The sequence below is a fragment of the Dipodomys merriami genome, unplaced genomic scaffold (genome assembly GCF_024711535.1).
Source record: "Dipodomys merriami isolate MVZ:Mamm:240054 unplaced genomic scaffold, mDipMer1.0.p SCAF_106, whole genome shotgun sequence".
Classification (NCBI taxonomy): Eukaryota; Metazoa; Chordata; class Mammalia; order Rodentia; family Heteromyidae; genus Dipodomys; species Dipodomys merriami.
Window position 1 is genome coordinate 3,114,780 of NW_027202338.1, and position 17,391 is coordinate 3,132,170.

The 17,391-nt window shown below is 60.9% G+C and overlaps 2 protein-coding genes across 5 annotated transcripts; one reads left to right on the forward strand and one right to left on the reverse strand.

Annotated features, from left to right (window-relative positions):
• LOC138813973 (kinesin light chain 3) lies at positions 1-6,156 on the forward strand. Of its 4 annotated transcripts, XM_070002627.1 has the most exons (14): positions 472-496; positions 766-852; positions 2,957-3,210; positions 3,446-3,676; positions 3,893-3,962; positions 4,085-4,304; positions 4,454-4,541; positions 4,615-4,716; positions 4,906-5,079; positions 5,421-5,511; positions 5,611-5,651; positions 5,743-5,849; positions 5,930-5,993; positions 6,076-6,156. In XM_070002627.1, exons 1-14 carry the CDS (start codon positions 481-483, stop codon positions 6,124-6,126), a joined length of 1,596 nt encoding a protein of 531 aa, XP_069858728.1. In that variant the 5' UTR covers positions 472-480; the 3' UTR covers positions 6,127-6,156. The 4 variants fall into 4 exon arrangements, with proteins under 4 accessions (XP_069858755.1, XP_069858737.1, XP_069858728.1 ...); XM_070002654.1 differs by lacking the exons at positions 472-496; positions 766-852 and adding an exon at positions 1-116; XM_070002636.1 differs by lacking the exon at positions 766-852 and having other exon boundaries at positions 468-496.
• A 100-nt stretch (positions 6,157-6,256) lies between these two features.
• LOC138813969 (general transcription and DNA repair factor IIH helicase subunit XPD) lies at positions 6,257-16,055 on the reverse strand. Its single transcript, XM_070002613.1, has 23 exons — positions 16,026-16,055; positions 15,655-15,754; positions 14,068-14,145; positions 13,935-13,997; positions 13,694-13,807; positions 12,543-12,659; positions 12,340-12,456; positions 11,974-12,097; positions 11,777-11,873; positions 11,561-11,694; positions 11,301-11,469; positions 10,673-10,791; positions 9,288-9,357; positions 9,137-9,206; positions 8,928-9,029; positions 8,514-8,577; positions 8,146-8,267; positions 7,239-7,331; positions 7,078-7,150; positions 6,927-6,997; positions 6,696-6,839; positions 6,439-6,582; positions 6,257-6,349 (listed from the first exon to the last, which is right to left on the reverse strand). The coding sequence occupies exons 1-23, from the start codon at positions 16,028-16,030 to the stop codon at positions 6,257-6,259; spliced, it is 2,283 nt and encodes a 760-aa protein (XP_069858714.1). The 5' UTR covers positions 16,031-16,055.
• Positions 16,056-17,391: the final 1,336 nt, after the last annotated feature.

Consider the following 17,391-nt stretch of genomic DNA (forward strand, 5'->3'; position numbering starts at 1 on the left):
CCCGGCGGAGCCGCCCTGGAAGAGACGCCGGGAGCCTCCCGAGCCGCCCAGAGCCGCGGGCCGGTGGGGCCGGGACGCAGGGGGCGCCGCCGACGGCGCGGACTCTCCACAGCCAGGTGGGCGCCGGGCGTGTGTCCCGGGGGGTCCCAAGAGCCACGGTGGGGACGCGGGGCGAGGCCTGGTGCACCTGGGGTCCGCTGGCCCTGCGAAGGCGGGTTTGGGCCTTGGGTCCCGGACGTGCCCCCCTACATCCGGGCTCCTTAGGGTCTGGGGAACCTTGGGGGTGGGGGCGTGGTTCTGGGGGGGAGGGGGCCTGGCTGGGGCCGCGCCCCCTTCACCTTGACCCCCCCCCAGCGGGCGCAGGTAAACAGGAGCAGGGCGGGGCCTAGGGGAGGGGGGGCCCTTGTGACGGCTGCGAGCTGGGAGTTGGGGTGCGCGGGCTGCTGAGCTGGGGTGCGGCGGCCGGTTCGGGGATGCAGGATGGTTCGCGCAGCTGGTGTGTGGGGTAGAGATGGGGCGGTGGAGGGGATTCTCCTGGAGGGGCTGGTGTGTGTGTGGGGGTCACCGCTCGGGTGGTGAGTGGGGGTGCCCCGGGCTGTGTGTGGGGCGCCTGGAGGGGGCAGTGTGCAGGTGGGGAGTGGACGGTGCTGGCGGGCCCGGGGGTGCGTGGGGTGTGTGTGCGGACAGATCGGATTGCTCTGCGGGAAGGGGGGGCGGTTGTGCGGGTCCTGGGGCTTGAACTCGGGGCCTTGCACGCATGCTTAGAGTCTTCACCCGAGGCTGGCCCCGCTGCAGCCCCATCTCCGCCTCTGACTTCTCACTGGGGATTCATCAGTAATAATCCAACCAGATGTGAGTGATTCATTAAAGTCTCTCAAGGTTTGTCTAACCAGGCTGGCTTCAAACTGTCAACCTTCACATCTCCTGAGTAGCGGGGATTACAGGCCTGAGCCACCTCCGTGGTTTTCACTGTGCTTTGATGGCCTTTTTTGGCTTTATCGTGGTGTGAAAGTGTTGTTACCGTCTGTTAAAAAAAATGGTTTTAGATTTTTGAGAGCAGGCTGGGGTTTGGACTCAGGGCTTAATGCTTGCTTGAGGCAGGTCCTCTACCACTCGAGTCATGCCTCCAGCTCTGAAATTTGGAAATTTGCCCCCCCCTCTTTGTTTTTATGATCCTGGGGATGGAAGCCAGGGCCTCCCTGTGACAGACAAGCAGTCTCCCCCTGGAGCCAGTCCCAGGCTGGTGGTCTGACGTGTGTTCCCCTCTCATGTCTGGCCGCTCCCTGTCGGCCCCAGTATCACGGGGGAAGCATGATCTATATTATTCATCTTTGAGATGATAGCGTCTAGGACCGGCTGAGTATGGGGGCACATGCCTGTAATCCCAGTACGCAGGAGGCTGAGGCGGGAGGATTGTGACTTCCAGGCCAGCTTGAGCTGCAGAGTGGGACCCTGTCTCCAATAAGGAAGGGGTTCATTGGGGGTGATTGCGTAAGAGAGCATGCAGGCACAACTTCAGAGAGTGAGGCACAGAGTGATGAAAGGGCAAAGCGTGTTCAGAAGCAGGGTACCCCTGGGCACCACAATGAAAGAGCCCAAGTTCAGGCCGGTCTCCTCTGTTCCGTCTGCCTATCCAGGCTAGCATGGCCAGCATGGAGGTGGAAGGGCAGGGGAAGAAGGCCTAGCAAATCCAGAGTGGTAGGTGGACTGGTAATGGGGGGTCCTGGGGTTTGAACTCAGGGCCTCATACTCTTGCATGGCTTTTCCTCTCAAAGCTGGTTTTCTGGTGGTTCATTGGAGATGAGTCCATGGACTGTTCTGCTTGGGTTGCCTTGGAACTGTGATCCTCAGATCTCACCCTCCTGAGTAGCTAGGATGACAGGTGTGAGCCACCAGCACCTGGCAGTCAATGAAACTCTTACTGCCAATTAACCAACATAAAACGAGAAATGGAGCTGTGGCCCAAGTGGTAGAGTGCTAGCCTTGAGCAAAAGAGCTCAGGGAGAGTGCCCAGGCCCTGGGTTCAAGCCCCATGACCAAACAAATAATAATAATAATAGTAATAAATAATAACAGTTCCATTGACTTTCCTGCCCAGGCTGGCTTTGAATCATGCTCCTCTGATCTCAGCCCCGTTCGTAGCTGAGAGTACAGGTGTGAGCCACCGGGCCCTGGGAATGAGGGAAGGTTCACGTGTGTGTTCAGAGGGCGTGTGTCAGTTGTACTGGAAAGAAGGGAGTGTGGGTGTGTGAGTGGTTTCTGAGAATGAGGTCTTGTGTCTTCCAGAAGGGATGCGGGGTGTGTCTGTCTGTCTTGTCTGTCTTTGGCAATCCCAAGACCCAGATTAGCACCACCAGCTGCATGTCTGCCTGGATGTGCTGTCCCAGCCGCACACGCCGGGTCCCCATCTCCCCACGCCCGTGTCAGACCCTCGAGTGGCCTCTGCTAGTCCCACCCGTGGGCCGCACCTTCCACAGCACACGGGTGTCCCTGCAGGCCTGTGATGGGGGGTGGGGCCTGTATCCCCTGCGGGGGGGGGGGAAGAGGGGGCCTCCAGAGCCCACACCCAAGCCCCTTCCCCATCTCCCCCGGGAGGCGGCGCTGCTTCCGGCTCCCAGCCCCACCCACCCCCTAGTGGTCTGACTGGTTCCCAACAAAAACACCCCAGAATGAGCTCAGGGGCGCCGCCCCACCTCCACACGCCCCGCCTTCCCTGCCAGCTGCCGGCCAGCTCTGGGCTGAGCGTCTGGGAGCCTTGGGGTGTGCTGGGCTGGCCAGGTGAGCCGGGGACACCTGCCAGCTGTTGGCCCCCAGGTGACCACACATAGTAGGGGCGCGCCTGTTGACCACCTGGGGGGTGGAGCCCTAGGGTCCTGGTGGGGCAGGTGAGCATCGGGAAGGTTTGGGGGGGTCTGGCTCCCATCCTGACTCCCCCATCTCTATCTCCCCTTCTCAGCCATGTCAGTGCAGGTGGTGTCACCGGGAAGCGTGGGGCTGGGCCCCGAGCGCCTGACCCCCGAGGATCTGGTGCGGCAGACGCGGCAGGTGGTGCAGGGTTTGGAGGCGCTGCGGGCCGAGCACCGCGGCCTGGCCGGGCACCTGGCAGAGCGGGCGGCTCTGGGCCCCGGAGGCCCCGAGCTGTTGGAGGAGAAGCAGCAAGTGGTGGAGCGATCGCTGGAGGCCATCGAGCTGGGGCTGGGCGAGGCTCAGGTACCCAAGGCCTGGCGTTGGGGTGGGGGTGCAAGGAAGGCCTAGGGGTGGAGGGGTATTGGGGTGTGTCCTATATACCAGGGAGCAGAGCAGATGAAGGTCCTGGTGAGAGTTGGTGAGGTCCCACTGGTGGGGGCTGAAGCATCTTGGGGTGTCCCAGGTAGAATGGGGTGTGTGTGCAGGCGTGTACTGGGTGGGGAGCGGCCCCTGACTTGTTGCCCCTGCCCCTCCTCAGGTCCTCCTGGCCCTGTCAGCCCACGTGGGCGTGCTGGAGGCCGAGAAGCAGAGGCTGCGGGCGCAGGCACGGAGGCTGGCGCAGGAGAACGCGTGGCTGCGGGAAGAGCTGGAGGAGACGCAGCGGCGGCTGCGGGCCAGCGAGGAGGCCGTGGCGCAGCTGGAGGAGGAGAAGAGCCACCTCCAGTTCCTGGGGCAGCTGCGGCAGTATGACCCGCCCGAGGACAGCCAGGTCCCCCCGCCTCCCCCCTCTGTACCCCCAACTCCCCAGGATCAACAAAGACCCCCACCCCCCGAAGGCCAGGGAACTCCTCCCCCAAACCCCAGTCCAGAGCCAGGTGTGGTAGTGCACACCTGTAATCCCAGAGCGTGTGGGAGGCTGAGATGGGAGACTGGTGGGCGGCAGGCAGCGTGGGCTGCATCGTGACCAGTCCTGTTCCCCCCATAGAGGTCTGAGTCACCACCTCGCCGAGACAGCCTGGCCTCCCTGTTCCCCAGCGAGGAGGAAGAGAGGAAAGGTGGGTGCAGGACCCATGGACACGGGGCGGGGTGGGGGTGGGGGGCCTGGCAGACCAAGGTCTGTGGCAGGCATAATGGCAGTCCTCAGGGCTGGCTGTGACTGACCATCATGCCCCCCCAGGTCCCGAGGCGGCGGGGGTGGCTGCTGCCCAGCAGGGGGGCTACGAGATCCCCGCGCGCCTGCGCACTCTGCACAACCTGGTGATCCAGTACGCAGGCCAGGGCCGCTACGAGGTGGCCGTGCCCCTGTGTCGCCAGGCCCTGGAGGACCTGGAGCGCAGCTCGGGCCACTGCCACCCCGATGTGGCCACCATGCTCAACATCCTGGCACTGGTATACCGGTGAGGATGGCGGGGGGCCGGGGTCTCCCCCCCAGGGAGAGGTGATGTGGGGAGGGGTGGGAGGGGGGAAGCAGGGATGGGGCATTGCGGAGCCCCGGGGGTGCCCGACTGAGCCCAGCCTGCGGCATCGGTGTCGCACTGCCCCGCAGGGACCAGAACAAATACAAAGAGGCCACAGAGCTCCTCCACGACGCCCTGCACATCCGGGAGCAGACACTGGGCGCCGAGCACCCCGCAGTGAGTGGGGCTCGGGGCTGGGGGGGGGGGTGGGGGCTGGGCTGCGCCTCACCGCGCTGTCCCCACCCCACAGGTGGCCGCCACCCTCAACAACCTGGCCGTCCTGTATGGGAAGCGCGGCCGCTACCGCGAGGCGGAGCCCCTGTGCCAGCGCGCCCTGGAGATCCGGGAGAAGGTCCCGTCCCCAACCCCTAGACCCCCAACCCCCCATCCATCCAGCTGTGCCGTTGGCTGCCCCAGCCCTGACGCCATCTGCTTCCACTCTGTACACCCCGACGGTGCTCTGGAGTGCTGTGCCCTTTGACCTCCCTGGTGCACCCCACAGTGCTTCCTCCTTTCCTGATGTGTCCCCCCCCCCTCCCAGGTTCTGGGTGCTGACCATCCGGACGTGGCCAAGCAGCTCAACAACCTGGCGCTGCTGTGCCAGAACCAGGGCAAGTTTGAGGACGTGGAGCGGCACTACGCCCGGGCCCTGAGCATCTACGAGGCTCTGGGGGGCCCCCACGACCCCAATGTGGCCAAGACCAAGAATAACCTGGTGAGGTGCCTGGGCCACCCCGGGGCCGGGGCAGGGGGGTGGGGGTGAGCAGAAAAACACCAGGGACCGTTCTCCAGGCAGCTGGAGGCCAGAGGCAGCATAGGTCTTTATTGGGGTAACCCAATGAGGTAGAGTGGCTGTCCCCCAACTTCATACGGAAACTGAGGCACATGGATGTCGGTGGAGAACACTTGAGACAGGAAGTTGCCTGGCTTCTGCCTCTGGGCATAAGAGGCTTGAGAACAGTGGGTGGAGAGATTTGCTGGGGGGGGGGGGCTGGGGTCTCCCCAAGAAGCTCCCAGCCTCCCAAGATGGGAGCCTGAACTCTGTCCTACCCACAGGCCTCCGCCTACCTGAAGCAGGGCAAGTACGAGCAGGCTGAGGCACTGTACAAGGAGATCCTAGGCCCGGAAGGCCTGCCCGCCTCCCTAGGTGAGCCCCCGCCCCTCCCCATGTCCCCCCCCCCCGCCCCCCCCCCCCGCCCCCGCCAGGCTTCTTGGGGTGCTCATCATGCTCCCTCTGTCCTCTCAGGAACCCCCAGCACAGGCACAGCTGGTGATGCAGAGCAGCAGGTGAGGGGGTGGGTGGACTGCTCCCGCCGCCCTAGGTAGGAAGGGGGTAATGACCCCTGACCTTTGGCCCCTGACACCCCCCCTCCCCCAGGCCTTCCGACGGAGCAGCTCCTTCTCCAAGCTCCGGGAGTCCATCAAGCGAGGGAGTGAGAAGCTGGTCTCCCGCCTCCGTGGCGACGGCATGGCGGGCGTGGCCGGGTAGGCCCAGATGGGCCCAGGTGGGCGGGCCCAGGTGGGCGGGGCCTCCCGGGGGCTGATGGCCTCCGCTGTCCTCGCAGGATGAAGAGGGCCATGTCGCTCAGCACGCTCAATGTGGACAGCCCGGGGGCTGCCAGGACGCAGGTGAGGGGGTTCCCAGGGCCCGGAGGGCTTGGGGGGGGGTGCGGGGTGACACACAGCTCCAGCTGTGCCTGTATCATCCCAGCTTCCCGCCCGGCACCTGAGCGCCAGCATCCAGGACCTGAGCCCGCGCTAGGTGGACCGCACTGCAGCTGCAACGACCCGCAAAGTTGGGGTGGGGGGCAGAGGCTGGCAATTAAAGGCTGCGACCACACTCGGCGTGTCTGTCACCTGGGGGGTCGGGGGGGAAACCCCGGTCCCCGGGCTCACAGCTGCTGGGCGATCTGCTCCACGCGCCGCAGCGTCTCCTCTGACTGCAGCTGCTCCAGGCTGAGCAGGGACAGGCCCAGCTGGTCCTCCTGCGGGCCACGGAGGGGGACGGGCTAGGACTGAGCCGCCGTGGCCGTCCAGGTAAACCCAGGGGCAGGAAGGAGCAGCTGGGGCTCACCCGGTGGAAGGGCTGCGCCATCTGCCGCAGGAAGTACTTGGCGACCTGGACCCCCTCGTCCACCGTGAGGTTGAGGTTGGCGTCGGTCAGGTGCTCCTGGATCCAGCGGGGCAGCTTCCCCCGCTTGTCCGCCCGGGCAAAGCGCTTCAAGCACGGGGAGGGGTGGGGGGGCCGAGGAACGTGAGGGGGAGGCAGCCCCAGGCTGGCAGGCCCCCCTCCGCAGGGTCCCCCACCCTCCCAGGGTCCCCCACCTGTACCTTGTCAGCGAAGACCATGAGGCCGTAGTCGGTCTTGCCCCTGATGGCTCGACCCACGCACTGCGCCGCGTGGCGCATGGCGTCGAAGGTGAGGAAGTCATTCTCTCGGATCTGGAACTGGTCCCGCAGATACTCCAGCCGGGCCTGCAGTTAGGGGGGACCAGGGGATGGGCCAGGTCCCGAGGCAAAGACCCAGGGCCACGCTCTCCCATTGCAAGGCCACAGACTCACCTTGAGGATGCGGCTCTGGGTGTAGACGTAGGGGACACCGAACATGATGACGGCACGCCCGTAGTGGTGCACTGGGGGTAGGAGGGAGTTACGGGTGCACCCAGCGCCACCCGACCTGGTGTGCGGAGGGGGAGAGGGGTAGAGCACTCACCAAAGTCGATCCCCTCGGACACCTTGCCCCGTGCCACCGAGAGAAGGATGGCTCCACGGCCATTCTCGCAGGCCTAGGGGAAGCCAAGGCTCAGGGGGTCACCCCTACACTGTCCCCCTGCACTGCCTTCCCGGCCCAGCCGCCCTCACCCCCATTCCCACCTCCTGGTACTTCTCCAGGGCCACACTGGTCTCAGCCCCGTCCTGGGTCTCGATGAAGAGCAGCTTGTTCCTCTGGATGTTCTCGAGGATGCCCTGGGACAGGACGACACCCGGAGGTCAGGCGGGGCATGGACTTAGGGCCTGGCCATGCTGGTAAAACCCAGGCCAACGGCCGCCTCCTGTGTGCAGCCATTCCTCAGCTCCCCCAGATGCGTGGGAGGGTGTGGCTTAAGGTGGCCAATCAGGCTACACCATCTTGGCTAGCGATTGTTGGAGGGCCTGACTATAAGCCAATCAGAGGCCACCCCGATGTCAGGATGCAGCTGGGCCCTCAGAGAGGAGAGCTTCTTCCCTACCATGGTATGAATACAAGTATATTTCCACACAGGAACAAACAAACTGACCCCACTCCATACAGAAAGATAGGCCAGAGTTACAGCTAGAACTACAGTTCCCAAAGGAAGTCCAGGAGAATTACGTCATGAGTGAGGGACAGGCAAATCTAGCCCTGGGTGGCTTTGAACTTGCAGTCTTGCCTCTGCCTCCCAAGTGCTGAGATTACAAGCATGTGCTATGATGCTCAGCTCAAAGGTTTTCTAACTGGGACGTAAATGGCGCATGGCTGGGCCAGCCATCCCGCTCTGCCAGTAACCCAGTACACTGCTGTGCTGAGTCCTGCTCCCACAATACCCCACACACTTCCCAGGGTGCCACTCCACATTCATCCCAACCCCAATCCAACTTTGATTCTCCAGAACATCCTCCTAACCACGGCACCCAGTAGGGCCACACCGGCCTGCTGCCTGGTTTCACAAGTGGTGAGGGATTTGGTCGCAGTTGAGGGAGCCCAGAGGCGGGGTGGCTACTTCTGTTGGGGGCGCCTCTGAGGAAGTGGGGGCCAGCGTACCTGCTCATACCAGGAGGCCACGGTGCTCTCCATGTACTGGTAGCTGGTGAAGAAGGCCACGATGCCATCCGGGACCACGGCGGACATCTCCAGCAGCAGGTTGCCGTAGTTGCGGATCACCGCTGTGGGGGTGGGACGAGAGGTGCTCATCTGGCTGGGGCGGGCTCCCCACAACCCTTCTTCAACATGAGCTTCCCAGAAGCCCCGGGGGGGGGGGCGGGGAGCAGGAGTGAGCTATTCCCCAGTCCTCCAGAGCTAGAGCCCCAGGGGAGGATACTGAGCATGAAGCCATAGGGACTCGGAGTTTCCCAGCACAGCACCATGATGTCACCCCTAGAACCCACTGGCAGCCCCCATGGACAGCTCACCGATGTCTTCCCGGGTCTCGAACTTGGAGCTAATGGCCACCTGGTCATTCCCACGGCCGATGATCTGCAGGGAGCGGAGGTGGTGTTGAGGATGCAGCGGGTGCTCATGGTGGCGTGGACACCGACCCCTGCCACTGCGTCAGCCCCCTAGAGGGGGTTTGTGGGTGACTATCGTCTGCGCCACTCAGAGACTGGGCACAGAGCAGGCGACTCACCTGCCCCAGGTCACACAGCAGATAAGCAGGTGGGGAGGAACTGAACCAAAGTCTGTCCATGCTCCTCACCAGTGGCCCTGGTTGTGAAACACCTCTCCCCGCACCCTCCCATGCACCCCACAATCACCTTGTGTGCACCTACATGCCCTGTGCAGTGGGCAGGCAGTCAGTTCTGGCCCACAACCCTTGGCAGGCTCACCATGGGGCAGAGACAGACCCGGGCCAGCGTCATGGTGAAGGTTGCCATGGTGACAGGGTGGAAGTCCAGGATCTTGGGGTAGATGTCCAGCGGGGACAGAGTCTGCGGCGGGGACAGCAGGAAGGCTGTGAGCAGTGGGAGGGCGGGGGGCAGGACCCAAGGGGGGGGCGCCGGGGGAAAGGGGATAGGGACGGGGAGGTGAGCCGCACCCCAGATGTGATGATGACAGACTGGAAGCGCTCGAACACGGGTTTGATGGCCAGGGAGGCGTCCATGCAGCTGTGAGTACAGGGAGGCAGTGAGGACTAGCGGGGGAGCCAGGCTGGCCGGGGTCCCCACCACTACCACCGTGGGGTCCACCTGAAGTGCAGGACAGGGTTGGCGATGGTGGGGGTCCTGTCGTCAAAGGGCTCGATGATGATGGTGAAGCCTGAGTGCACAGAGACAGCGTGTCACAGTGGTCACCACACGCCACGTCCACGTCCAGGCCCATGAGCAGACAGAGTAGGGCGCTGGCCACCGAACACAAAGCACCCATGCTTGACTTCTCTGGGCGCCATGGCTCCTCTGCTCAGCACCCTGGCCGAGGCCCACCGTCCTTCTGAGCCAGCAGTGAGCCTCAAAACTCTGCCTCCTTCCACAACCCAACCCCACAGTCCAGCCTCCAGCCCATGCTGCCCGGGCCCACCCGTGCCCTGCCGTGGAACCCCAAGCCAGGCTCTGCCCCAGTCCTGGGACCCCACCATGCTACCACCTTGGGGTCACTGGCTGCCTCCTTGCTCCCCAGGGCCTTTGCACATGCCAGACACCATTCAATGGGCCCCCTCAGCCTGGCACACAGCACGGGCAACCTGACTGCCAGGAGGAGGTGCTTGCTGCTTTGTGGCTGAGCCCCGTGCACGGGGACCACCTGGCTGCCCACAGACCACCAGAGAGGCCTGGGGCAGACAGACACTCAGAGCTGGAAGGAGCGAGTACAGGGATGAGGGTGATGGGAGAGAGCCCACATAAACCTCTGTGCGCGCTCATTTAGGCAGGAGTGGGGCGGGGAGAACGAGGGGGCAGGCAGGGTAGACAGGATGGGCACAGGAGGAGGAAGGCGCAAGTAAACAGGGCTTGCCTGGCCAGCTCCAGCCCCAGGTTCATTCCCCAGGGCTGCCCCCCCCCAAAAAAAGACAAAAATGGCTTGAGGTAGAGATTGGGGAGACCTTGGCCAGGCTCAAGGCCACCCCAGGCAAAAAGGACCCCCCCCATATAAAAATATAAAGCAAAAAGGACTAGGCACAAGGTTCAAGTGGTAGAGCACCTGGAGTTGAGCCTATAGAAGGGCAAAAGTTAAAAAGCACACAATAGGCTGGGAGGTGGGGTGACAGCTGGGTCCCCCCACCCCCACCTCCCCTACCCGCCAGCTTGACCTGCTTTCCTGCACAGAATTTAATCAGGGATCAGACAGAAGCCTGGATCAGCTTAAAGCTGAGGGGGGAGGAGGGGAAGACTACCCTCGCTCCCCCAAACCAGGAAATGGCGTCACCCCAAGTGCTCTCCACAAGGTCCCTGGATGCCCTCCCCACCCCCTTCTCCCCCCTGCCTCTCCTCTCCTGTGTGGTCTCTGTCCCCATCCCATCTTACCCAGCACCCATTGCTCAGAACTCCCATGCCCCCCCCCCCCACCGGGCTCCTCTCCCCGCGGCCCACTCTGTTCCTTCGCCTCCCGGCTTCGTGGGGCCCCACGAGAGGGAGCTCACCCTTAGCGTAGGTGCTGACCAGGGTGGCAAAGTTGGCGAGCAGGGTGAGCGGGGAGAAGTCGGCCAGGTCGGTGATCTCCAAGGTGTGCAGGAGGGAGCGGAGGCGCTCGGCACAGAATCTGGGGGAGGGAAGGCGGAATGGGGCACCCACAGGCCGCAGCCCCTCATGCGCTGCCAGGGCTCCCCGCGGGTGTCCCCCCGGATAACTGGGGGTCTGTGGGGGGGGACTCAGACTGGTCAGGAGCCTTGGGCCCTCCCAGCTTCCCCACACCGGTCACTCTGAGGACAAGTCTAGCTACTGGGGCAGCCCTGCTGTCTCAATCAGCACCTGGTCCCCAAAACTGATGACTGAGACCTCAAGGTCCGAGGAGTGGGCGGGGCTGTGGGCGGGACCTCCCAGGATGGTGGGCAGAGCTACTGACAGGGCGTGACCTCGGGAAGGCGTGGTCAAGGCGTGCCGGGGGGAGGGGGCGGGGCTACCCAAGAGACTCCTGCCGGCTCCTGGGAAAGGGGCGGAGCTACAAGAGAGGCGAGGTGACAGGGGACAGGGCGGGGCTACGCGGGGGGCGGGGCAGCGCAGAGGCTATCTGGCCGGTGGGCGGGGCGTCCAGGGGAGGGGCGGGGCTACCTGAGGGGCTTGCGCTGGATGCACACGCGCTGGGCCAGGCCGCCCAGGAAGGCGGGCGGGCTCTCCTGCACCACGTGCTGCACGCGCAGGCGCCACTTCACATACTCCAGCAGGCGCCGAAGGAAGCCCAGGAAGTGCTCGGCTGTGCGGATGGAGCCTGGCACGGCCTCTGCGGGGCGCGATGGGGTCAGCAGGTGTAGTTCCGGGCAGGGGGGCCGGGGGTGGGGAGGGAGGGGGGCCAGTGGCGGGCTGGGGCTCACCCTGCAGCACCTCGTCGGGCAGCACAGGGTTGGCCAGGTGGGCGTCGGTCTCCCGGGCGGCACTGGCCTCCCGCAGCCCCTCCACCAGGCGCCTGTACTCATCTCTCAGGCGCTGCTCGTCAGTCTCCTTGATCCTGGGGGGGGCAGGGAGGGGCTGGATGGGGGCTGAGGGGAGCCAGGGGCGCCCGGGCCCGGCGGGGCCCACCTGCTCCTCACCTGAGCACCGTCTTCTGCAGGGTGTCCAGGTTGCCCTGACAGCGGTCCAGGGTGCGGCGGGTGAGGTTGACGCTCATGGAGTCGATGCACACGTTGTCTGTGGGGGGTGGGGCGAGTCCAGTTTGATCTGGGTGTGTGTGTGGGGAGGGGGTCTGGGGCAGCATGCTCACCACCATCACACCTGACTCCCTCCTCACCAATGTTGTGGGCCTCATCAAAGACCACCACAGCCTTGCGGGCTAGCTCCTTGGACACCAGGTCAGCAATCTTGGGGTCCAGGAGGTAGTGGTAGCTGTAAACCACCACATTGGCGTGAAGAATCTGACAAGGAGAAAATGGTGACCCTGGCCTGCCTTCCAGTGTCCACACCAGGCCTGAACGGACACAGGTCAGAAGCCCAGAAAGGACACACAGAAAGAGACACAGACAAGGCACAAAGGGAAACAGATGGCTAGACACACTGAGGGACAATATAGATATGGGGCCTGCAGAGAAGCAGACAGCCAGACACAGATAGACAGACAAACCTGTAACCCTCAGCCCCACCCCACCAGCCTCCTCACTGAGTAGCGGGCAAGGAAGTATGGGCACCAGCCCTGGCGCTGGCCCAGGGCCTTCAGATCATCTAGGTTGTAGATGCCAGCAGGGAGGGGCACCTGGCGCCCATGGGTGTCAAACTCCTGGGGAGAAGAGGCCAGAGGTTAGGGAGGCCGGCTGCCCCTAGTATCTTGGCCGCCCCAGAAGGCTGACCCCTCCCATCATGCACCTCGTAGAAGCGGCAGTGGGGCAAGCTGGCATCTTGCTGGTACTGGGCCCGCACGTAGGAGGCAGTCAAGCTGTGGCACTTCCCGTCTACATCCTTCCCGAAGCGCAGGGGCGTCACCTGGGGGCAAGGAGCTCAGTTAGCACAGATGAGCTGCTGCCCCCAGCTCTCCAGTGCCCAGCTCCACGCAGGCTCATGAATAAATAAATTTCCACCCTACTTTTCCACTCTACTATTTGAGCCACACCCTTTTGCTTTTTAAGTTTTTTTTTCAGAGAGGGTCTCACTGTTGCTCAGGCTGCCTTAAAATCTCTCCCAGTGGGATGCCGGTGGCTCACACCTGTAATCCTAGCTACTCAGGAGGCTGAGATCTGAGGATCGAAGTTCAAAGCCAGCCTGGGCAGGAAAATCCATGAGACTCTGATCTCCAGTGAACCACCAGAAAATAGGAAGTGGTGCTGTGGCTCACGTGGTAGAGCCCTTGCCTGAGCTGAAGAGCTGAGGGACAGCACCCAGGCCCAGAATTCAAGCCCCATGACCGAAAAGTGGCTGGGATTACAAGTGTGCACCAGCACGCTCAGCCCTCTAATATTCTTTTAGCTCTTTGCTAAGGACTCTTACTGCATTATCTCACCCATGCTCATCAAATGTAGGATGAGAGGGAGACTGAAGCCCAGAGGCACACAGCTAAGGAGTTCGAGCCAGGCTCTAGCCTATGAGACTCTAAGGACTGACCCTCAACCCTGGCTGGGGTAGTGAGAAGACTCCACAGACGCTCAGCAGGTGTGAGCAGGAGTTAGGAGTTGACAATTAGAAGGTAAATTTGGGGCTGGGAAGGTGGCTCAATGGTAGAGTGCTTGGGTCACATGCATGAGGCCCTGGGTTCGATTCCTCAGCACCATATAAAAAGAAAAGGCCAGAAGTGGTGCTGTGGCTCAAGTGGTAGACTGCTAGCCTTGAGCAAAAGCAGCTCAGGGACAGGGCCCAGGTCTTGCGTTCAAGCCCCAGAACTGATAAAAATAAATAAATATTAAAAAAAGAAAGATTTGTGAGTATCCCTCCCCCCAAATTCCCCAAATAGTCTAGTTTGCTAGTATGGGAATTTAGGACTGGACCAGCAGTGGGGATTCTTGGGGAAAAGGCATGACGCTCACCTCAGGGTGAATACACAGGTTCTTGCGGGAGCTCAGAGCCAGACCCAGAAACGGCAACTTCTCACCCTCCTGCTTCTCATAGAAGTTTAGCAACTTACGCAGTTCCTCTATCACCTGTGTTGAGGAATTTGGTGTCACAGAAAGCACCTGGCCCCTCCCAGCAGCCTTGTCCCCAACTTTCCAACCTCCTGCACCTACCGAAGAACCCCGAGGGACGGAGCACAGGGTCCCCCAAACGCACCTTCTCAATCTCAGGCACCGTTCTGGAGCAGTAGATGAGTTTGGTGACCTCCAGTGGGTACGCCTGCCAACGACCAGTGGTCTCAGTCCTCGTCCACCTCCTCCCTCCCACCATGGGCAAGAGAGTCACTCACCCGCTGGTACGCCATGATCAGAGCCAGAAGAGACACTGTCTTCCCGGTGCCTGAGGGCATCTCTAGGACTCCATGACCCTGTGTGTCAGAAACAGGAGGACCCAGGCCCTCAGGTACATTAAACCCTGAGGGCCCTCCTCAAATGCCACCATGCCACCATCTGAGAAGAGTAGGACAACAAGGCAGTGGAAAGTCCACACCTGCTGTGGTGCCAGTAGCTCACGCCTGTAATCCTAGCTACTCAGGAGGCTGAGATCTGAAGACTTTTTTTTTTTTTTGCCAGTCTGGGTGCTTGAACTCAGGGCCTGGGCACTGTCCCTGAGCTTCTTTTGTTCAAGGCGAGTACATTATCACTTGAGCCACAGCTCCATTTCCAGCTTTTTCTGCTTATGTGGTACTGAACTCCATTTCTGCTACCTCATCAAGCACCTAGACCTCTATGGGCCACAATACCCTCATCTCTAAAATGGTCCTAAGAAGCCCCAAGTCACAGCACATCTTGAGGTCCAGTGAGATCCTGGGGGTACCAAACCTCTTTTTTTTTTTTTTTTTAAGACATGGGGCTTGAACTCTGGGCCTGAGCGCTGTCCCTGAGCTTCTCAGCTCAAGGCTAGCGCTCTACCACTTGAGCCACAGTGCTACTTCTGGTTTTCTGAGTGATTTATTGGAGGTAAGAGTCTGACAGATTTCCCTGCCCCTGCAGGCTTTGAATCTCGATCCACAGATCTCAGCCTCCTGAGTAGCTAGGATTATAGGCGTGAGCCATCAGCGCTCGGCCAAACCTCTTTTTTTTTTTTTTTTTTTTTTTGGGTCCGGTTGTGGGGCCTGAACTCTGGGCCTGGGCGCTGCCCCTCAGCTCTTCAGCTCAAGGCTAGCGCTCTACCACTTGAGCCACAGCACCACTTCGGCTTTTTTCTTTTTGCTTATGTGGTGCTGAGGAATCGAACCCACGGCCTCAGGCATGCAAGGCAAGCACTCTACCACTGAGCCACCTTCCCAGCCCCGTGGGCCAAACCTCTTTAACTCAACCAAAATTTAAGAGTACTTCCTGCACTTAGTATGGATTCTAAGAATCTCACCTCAGGGTTTCTCAAACCCAGTTCGACTGACATTTTGGCTGGAAATACTTGGTTATTGGGGTAGGGGCTGCGGAGGAGCTGTCCTGGGCCTTGTAGGGGTGTTCGGACGCCTCGTTGCCCCCTCCGGGTCTCTTTTTAGGGTGTCCAAAGTGGCTTAATCCCCACAATACACGAAGTAGCTACTGTGTTTCACCTCCACACCATGCCCCTCGACTCCCCCCCCCCACCTTGGTCCTGGGATGGAACCCAAGGTCTCCCTCATACGCCATTTTTCAAAACCAGACACTTGCAGGGTTAATGATGTGCCCAAGGCGCAGGGCTGGGAGCCTGCACCATATCAGGCAACAGGAGATGTCTCCAAGTCGTGGGTTCCTGAGGTCTGGAAGTTCAAAAGCGACCTCGGCTCGGGACGCCCCATCCCCTGGAGTTCCTCCTGCTCTCCCCCCACACCCCGATCCCTCGGAGCGCCCCGCCCCTCCCCTCCGGTCCCCACCCCCCAGCCCCGCACCTTGGCGTCCAGCGTGCGTTTGAGCTCCAGCATGTAGGAGAACTGCTCCGGGTAGATGTAGTCGTACGGGAAGTAGACCAGCAGCCCGTCCACGTTGAGCCTGGCGGCGGGAGCTGCGGGGTCAGCACCCCGGGCCCCGGCTCCCACCTCCGCGCCCCCTGACCCCCTGACCCCATCGCGCCCGACGCCCCCAAGTTCCTTCAGCGGCTCCTCGCTGCCACCGTCCCGTTACTGCCCGGTTTGAGATCCCCCACCCCGCCCTTCTGCTTCCCTTCATTCTGCCCGAGGCCTGCCCACCGTGGACCCCCATCTTCCAGACACCTCCCCCCCCAACCCCTCTCAGGACCCTCTAAACCCAGCCCCCGGCTCACTTCATGGCGGCGGCGGCGTGAAGTTACGTCGTCTCGCCCTGCTCATGAATATTCAACGAGGGGGCGGGGACGCAGGAGAGCTAATGCTTCGCATCATTGGCTAATGCTTTACGTCACTCCCCCGCAGGGCAGAGCCAATCGAGGTGTTGCGCGTGCGTACTTTGATGAAAGGGCGTATTCTCAGACTGAGGATCGCCGAGAACAAGGAACTAACCTGGGAGGAAGAGAGCCGAGAGCATCGATCCAATTCATTAGGGTTAGAGCTTCCCCGGTCCGCTCAGGTTGTCTGAATAAGCGGGAAATTGAGAACTCGACAGCTTCTCTGCACCAGACCAACCGTGTATTTGTACAACACCGGCTGCGTCTAGACTTAGGATAAGCAGCTAATAAACAGCTCCTTTCCTTTATTGAGCACCTATTGATAAGTGGTTTAGTCAGTCAGTATTGGAAAGGCAGCAAAGCACGATTGAGCATGATTAATGGTTAAAATATGGGTTCTGAGCATAATCCTGGTGCAAATCTCTCTCTTTTTTTGCTGGTCGTGGGGCATGAACTCTGGTCCTGGGCGCTGTCCCTCAGCTCTTCAGCTCAAGGCTAGCAATCTACCACTTGAGCCACAGCGCCACTTCTGGCTTTTTCTGCTTATGTGATGCTGAGGAATCAAACCCATGGCCTTATGCATGTAAGGCAAGCACTCTACCACTGAGCCACCTTCCCAGCTCCCCTTGTACAAATCTTGACTCCACTGTCTATTAGCTGCAGGAACATGATCAAACACTAAATTCTTCTGGGTTTCCATTTCTCTTCCATTGCAAAACAAAAAGGAACAGACTACCACGTAGATGGTGCTCAAATGAACATATATGAAGAGTGAAAAATCAGGCCAAGCACAAAGCAAAAATTCAACAACTGCTAGCTTTTGTTTTTGTTTTCAGCAAAGTTGTGAATACCAGCTGTGCTGCTGAACATGGTACTAGAATCCAACCCCAATCACTGTCATCAAACAATACAAACAACCATACAATTAACATACAAGCCAGGTGCCAGTGGCTCACACGTGTAATCCTAAATACTTAGGAGGCCAAGATCTGAGAATCATAGTTCAAAACGAGCCTGGGAGTGGTGCTGTGGTTCAAAGTGGTAGAGCTACAGTCTTGAGTGTAAAAACTCAGGAACAAAGCATAGGCCCTGAGTTCAAGCCCCATGATGGACAGAAAAGTAAAAGCCAGCCTGGGGCAAGAAAGTCCTTAAGCTGTTACCTCAAACTAAGCACCAAAAAGCTTTGGAAGTGAAGCTGTGGCTCAAATGGTATATAGAGCACCAGCCTCCAATGAAAAAAAGCTAAGGGAGAGTGTACAGGCCCTGA